General features: G+C 29.6%; 1 protein-coding gene across 4 annotated transcripts; it reads left to right on the top strand.

Moving 5' to 3' along the window:
• The first annotated feature begins 1,931 nt into the window (after nt 1-1,931).
• On the top strand, nt 1,932-4,718 carry LOC107026408 (E3 ubiquitin-protein ligase RMA1H1). Of its 4 annotated transcripts, none has more exons than XM_015227365.2 (2): nt 1,932-2,098; nt 3,770-4,718. In XM_015227365.2, exon 2 carries the CDS (start codon nt 3,773-3,775, stop codon nt 4,496-4,498), a length of 726 nt encoding a protein of 241 aa, XP_015082851.1. In that variant the 5' UTR covers nt 1,932-2,098; nt 3,770-3,772; the 3' UTR covers nt 4,499-4,718. The 4 variants fall into 4 exon arrangements, with proteins under 4 accessions (XP_015082851.1, XP_015082848.1, XP_015082849.1 ...); XM_015227362.2 differs by having other exon boundaries at nt 1,933-2,098; nt 3,735-4,718; XM_015227363.2 differs by lacking the exon at nt 1,932-2,098 and adding an exon at nt 2,130-3,437 and having other exon boundaries at nt 3,735-4,718.
• The last annotated feature ends 1,776 nt before the right edge of the window (nt 4,719-6,494 follow it).

Genomic DNA, 6,494 nt, shown 5'->3' on the forward strand with positions numbered 1-6,494 from the left:
ATGAAAAATAAAAAAGTAGTAGCAAATTAAAGTGTGGAGAGGGCCGATGTGGCTGCAATCCATATGGGCGCGGTATGCAGCGTGACATGACATATTTTTTCTGTTTTAATTTATATAATATACTTTTATTTTTTAATTAGTTTGAAAAAAAAGACAAATTTTCTTATCTGACTAATATTTAATGACATTAATATCTTTTTAAATACTGGATCTTACTTATTTGACAAAAAAAATCCAAAAAATATACTCTTTTATTTAAAATATTACTTATTTTCATGATAATTTTAGAAATTACCAATTGTTTTTTATATTTCTTAAATTTCGTACTTAGTTAAACTTTATTAATAAATTAAAACAAAATGAAAATACTACGTTGTTTATCCTACAAGAAAAGAAGTTCCAATTAGGGTGTGTTTATAAAATGTATTTTCTTGAAAAATAAATTGATTTTTTACGTATAGATTATCAAACAATTTGTCAAATGATAATTTGAAAAAATCTGATTTATATAAATGCAACAACCTCAACAAGTTTATTGGTATAAATCATCTTAATAAATTATGTGAAGTTTAATCAGGAGAGTAAAATGTTTTTTTTTGTACTATTTGTTTCTTAAATTATTTTTTTTATCTCATTAGATTTTTCTCTTTTAACGTTTTTAACGATTCAAAGCAAGGTATATTACTACACGGTAGATGTACTTTTTTTTGCTTTCACTAATTTTTTGTCATTAATTTTTTTAAAGTAATATTTTAAGAAGACATATTATTTATTAATTAACATATATGGACCTTATACATATACTATTATAAATGTTCATTTAACCAAATATTTTCCTAAAAAAACATACAATTACAAAAGTATTATACGAGTAACCCATCTCACAAGCAATTTCCTGAAAAGCTAACCTTAAAAGCAATGCTCGTTTGGATCAACTTATTTTAAGTATTTTTAAGTTAAAATAAATTTTAAGTCGTTTTGAAGTGTTTTGGTAAAGTTTAAAAAATGCTTATAAACATTTATTTTAAAGTCAAAATAATAAAAATAAGTTAAAAGTCATAAGTTAAAAATCTTAAGTATGACTTTGGCTTTATAAGTCATAAGTCAAAAATCAATTCAAACATACTCTAATTTTAGGTGTTTTTAAGTCAACATAACTTTTAACCAATTTTGAAGTATTTGAGTAAAGTTAAAAAATACTTATAAACACTTATTTTAACGTTAAAATAACAAAATAAGCCAAATATAAATTAAAAATCCTAATTAATAATTTTTAACTTATAAATCATAAGCAAAAAGTCAATTTAAAACCGACCCTCAAACGGCAGCACCTTCTGAGAAACATCATAACAACTTCTTCTTTTTTCTATAAATAAAAAAGTGAAGTCATTTAGTTATCAAAACAAAGTGAAGTGAGTTAACTTGTGCTCTCCTCTGTCAATATTAATTATTCATCTTATGATAAATAATTCTCATAAATTATCTAGTAATTTACTAATCAAAAGTCAAAACAATGAATTTCTTCTACCATTAATATTTTTTAAAACCTAAACAAGTTTATTCAAAAGTTTTCTCTTTCAAATCTGTGGTTAAAAAGTAAATTAATTTACTAAAACTATTCATTTTATTTCTAATTTTAAAATAATGAAAATTGTAGAAAATCCAAAGAGAGAAAACGGAGTTACTCAAACGGCGTACGCAAACCTCCCCGTAACTGCCACGTCCGTGAAATGACAAAAGTGTGCCCCACTTTGTTTCCCATTATGTTCTTATCATCAGAAGCAACTAACAATTAGTAATTAATTAATTTAATTAAGTAATTAACAAATAAGTACATTTATTTATACTTCTAATTATCCTATACATACAGACCCCTTATATGTATAGGCGCGTCTTGTTAAAGCTGTGTATATATATATAGAACCAAAAGCATTCATCTAATTCATCATCCAATCTACTCTATTATTCAAAACCTCTGTTTTCACCTTTTATTTTTGCTTCTAAAATACAAAGGATTCTTAGCTTTCTCCTTATAAAGACTCAATCTTTTGCTTATGTATTAGTTCAGAAACGTTCTTGATACAAATTTACTATTTGGGTATGTTTCTTTTTTTTCATTATGTTTAAGTTTTATTCATGTCAGTGTAGATAAAGGTAGCCCCTTTTCTGTTTTTGAGAAGATTTTGATGATAGAGTTTGGATTTTTATTGTTGAGAATGGATTGGAAAGTTCAGATCTCTATGTTTTGATGTAGTCTGTTCTTGAAGTATCTTGTTTCTGCATTTTTGTTAGTGGGGTTTGTAGTTTTTCTTATCTTTGTTGTTTGTGTGGTGGTGGGGTTGGGGGTTGATTGTTGTGTATGGTCTTTCTTATATGGACTTGAGCAATGCTGTGATTGTGCTAGTTTTTGTGATTGAGTTAGGCTTAGGTGTCGTATCTTTACGGATTCCGTCGTACTTTGTTGGGATTGGTAAATTCTTGAAGATATTAGTAGAAGTTATAGAGAATGATAAGATTGGTTATGTAGGACTAATGAAGATTATAGTTTCTATCATCAACCTGTAAAAGTGGCTGGTTTTGGATATAGTTTAACTCTCTTTTGAAGTTGTAGGGACAAAAGGTTTTTCCTTTCTGGTTTGGGTAGCAAGGACTAAAAAAGTCACCAGAATACTGTTTCTATCATGATCCTGAATATCTTTCTTCAAGTCTGCAGCTCAGGGGTTTTTTCTTGAAAATTACCTAAAACATATGCTTTTGACTATTCAACAGTGTCGCCGCATCCGTTTCAGATCCTTAAAAGTAAATTACTTTTGGAGGATCCGACAAATCATAGAACTAGTCTCTCTTATACTTCTTGTTAAGTTATGATCCTCAATTGATCCAATTTTTGGGATCTTACATAGGAGGCAGGGCACTTACTATTGAAATTTTTGAAGGAGAGATTGAAAAATCGGATAGGCCTTACAATTGAGATTTTGAAGGAGAGACGAAAATCAATTACGAGAACTTGATTGTTATAATGAAATGTGGTTATAAAGAGGTCTAACTGTAGTTTTCATTTCCGATAGCATCGATCAGGTTAACCTTATTTTGGGTATCTGTGGACAACAAAAGATATATTTTTTATGACTCAATTCTGTGGTTTTCCATAGTTAATGCTGTACCACTTTGCTCTCATGACTTATTGGTGTACTTACTTTGATAATGAAGCCTTATCTTAAGGTGGTTTACCTATTAAATATGAATTGACTTGTGAGTTGGATAGGATGATCAGAGACACATATTTTTATTAAATGCCTTAGGTTTATCCATTTATTTACTATCTAGGCATCAATTTCATATAGTTGTTCTTATCCTTGGAGAAACTGATTTGTACTTGTATAATGTTAGACTTTTGTGATAGCTGTTGGATATTGGCTTTTGGGAAAAACCAATAGGTAGTTTCTCTTTGTACTCAACTTGTGCCTACATTTCATTGACCTTGTTGTTTTTCTTCATCTAAGACTAGATCCAAATAATGGGGCATTCTCTTGTAATTGATTAGTACGTTTAGTATTGCATGGCGTCTTTTGTTTTATCGTTGCCCCTTTGAGTGTAGTGTACCATGAGGAGAAGATCAATAACATTTCCTTAAGGTTCACATGTTCAATGTTTATCGTAGTTCTGTATAGTGTTTATGAATTTCGAGTCTTTGTTCTTTTGGTTCTGAGATCCTTGAATTTGTATTTTTACAGGCATTAGAAGCTAACTTTGTTACATCAACAAGCAGGATATGGCCTTAGAACAGCTGGACACTACCTTTAACAAACACGATACTCCATTAGGGAAATGGAAGACGATGAACGATGAAGTTGAAGAGAATATTTCCAGTGGTTTTGAATGTAACATATGCTTGGATCTCGTCCACGACCCTGTGGTAACTTTATGTGGTCACCTCTACTGTTGGCCTTGCATCTACAAATGGATTCATTTCCAGAGTGTTCCCTCAGAAAATTTGGATCAGCAGCAACCACAGTGCCCTGTATGCAAGGCTGAAGTTTCACAAAAAACTTTGATTCCACTCTATGGACGCGGTGGCCAATCTACCAAACCATCCGAAGGAAAGGCTCCGAATCTTGGTATAGTGATCCCACAAAGACCTCCTAGTCCAAGATGCGGCGGTCACTTGCTGATACCAACTACCGATTCAAGTCCATCCCATCTACTTCAACGACGAAATCATCAACAACAGTCTCAAACACGTCAATCGCCTTATCAACAAAGCGCCTCACCAGGCACCACAGTTGATATGTTACAACCCTCCATGATTGGACAAGTGGCCTATGCAAGAATCTTTGGTAACTCATCAACAACTCTGTATGCATACCCAAACTCTTACAATCTAGCCATCAGCAGTAGTCCAAGAATGAGAAGGCAATTATCACAGGCTGATAGATCACTTGGGAGAATATGTTTTTTCCTATTTTGTTGCTTTGTGACATGTCTAATCTTGTTTTGAACACTTTGTCTGTTGCTTCTACTTTGTAAAAAAGAAGATATGATGTTGTAGTAGATAAGAAAATGTACAGCCTCAGCTAAATGTGTACTAAAAATCATAGAAGCATTTGCTTTCTTTGATTGTTGATAAAACACACTTGGAATTTGAGTGCTTGAAGACTGAACCCTTTTTTGATGTATTAATCTAAGAAATGAGGTTGGAAACTCTATCCATTATTGTGCATAGAGATGAGTTTTACTACTAATTCTTGCGTAATTAATTTCTACGACATTAATCTTTTGTACCAAACAACCCATTAGTGTGTTTGGCGGGACGACAACATTTTCCAAAAATATATATTTCAATTTTCATTGTTTGAGAAATATTATCTTTAAAGCAAGACTTTTAGCTTAATATAGCGATACAACGATGCCAATTTGATTAAAATCTGTTGAATGCGTTGTTCCACCAGCTCCAGAAAAATAGCAATGCTATATAAAAATAAAAAAACAACCCTATCTATTTAAACATCATTTTCTTCCAAATAATATAGCATGATAAGTTATGAAATGATACATAACAACATTAATAACACTAATGAAACTTGTTTTTCCTTTTTATAAGCGAAATTATTTTCTTGATTTTTATCTGTTTTACTTTTAATATCCCGGACTTACCACCTCATCCTGTTGTATTAATTTACATTATGTATAAATGTTAGTGTACAATATTTTACTTAACTTTCCAAACACTCGAAATAAATAAAAAAAGATTATGTTTTTTTTTATAATCCTACCAAACACACCCTAAAAGGAGGCTAATTTTGTGTACCTTATTTCTTATCAAGAAACAAGATAACCAAAATTGAATTGGTATATTTTCTTTGTCAACTTATTAGTTGGTGGACCTTATTTAATTCTTTTTTTTTTAAAAAAAGACCAATTCTGATTGGTTCTTTTCTTATTCTTTCTTTAGAATATAATATTGTTATTATTATTTTATTAGAATAAAAATGGTGTGTCAAGTTAGTCCACATAGCAAAGTTACTAGCTTTCACATTGTAATGGACATTTTAATATTATTTTCATGATAACGATGTTGAGATAGTTCGTATATCTTTCGATTAATATGAAATAATTAGTGTTTTCTATTAATATATGTATATTGAAAAACTCTACTCAATGATATTAGATAAAAAAAGAAGTAATAATTAAATGTTTTTTTTATCTATTGAAATTTAAATTCTAAATTTCTATAATGTAAATTCTTAGATTTATATAATATGATTAATTCATCAAATGGGCATTTGATTATAAACCGTGTCACAATCAAGGCATCAACATCAGAAAGCGAAATTATATTCCTCTCATTTGCTCGTTCTTATCTATAAAGAATCATTTGTTTGATTCAAAATCAAGTTATTCGAAAATTATAATTTTAATAAAGATTATAACTAGCATATATAATAATAACCAATATTTTGAAATAAAATATATTATGAAAATCCTACATATATGATATACATCTTCTATAACTATTCAATTTTTCTAAAATATTAAAACCTTTTATCTAAAGAAAATCCTAAAACTTCATCAAACTACTAAAACAGAAGGATTAATTAAAAAAAAATTGTTTAGATAATAACTTAATAATAAATTAATAAAGTTTACAAATATCCTACATTATTAAAATACAGAAAAGTTATTAAATACTAATATCCAACATTTTCACTTATAACATTTTATATATTTATAATACAATTTTAATACATATTACCTAAAATAATTTATAAAACAATATAATGCAAATTTTGTTGATGAATAATATATTCATGCACACTTTAATATAACATGTCGTTCGAGCCCCAGCAGGACCACTGGAGGCATTACAAACCGGTCACGTCTCTAGGGCCTCATGGAACTAATCGTGGTGCACCCGCCTTGAAACAGCGAGACCCGGAGGGTACAGCTAGTCGGGTTCGCAAAGCGACACCCGGAAACCACGGCAAAAAAAAAAA

The sequence above is a fragment of the Solanum pennellii genome, chromosome 7 (genome assembly GCF_001406875.1).
Source record: "Solanum pennellii chromosome 7, SPENNV200".
NCBI lineage: Eukaryota > Viridiplantae > Streptophyta > Magnoliopsida > Solanales > Solanaceae > Solanum > Solanum pennellii.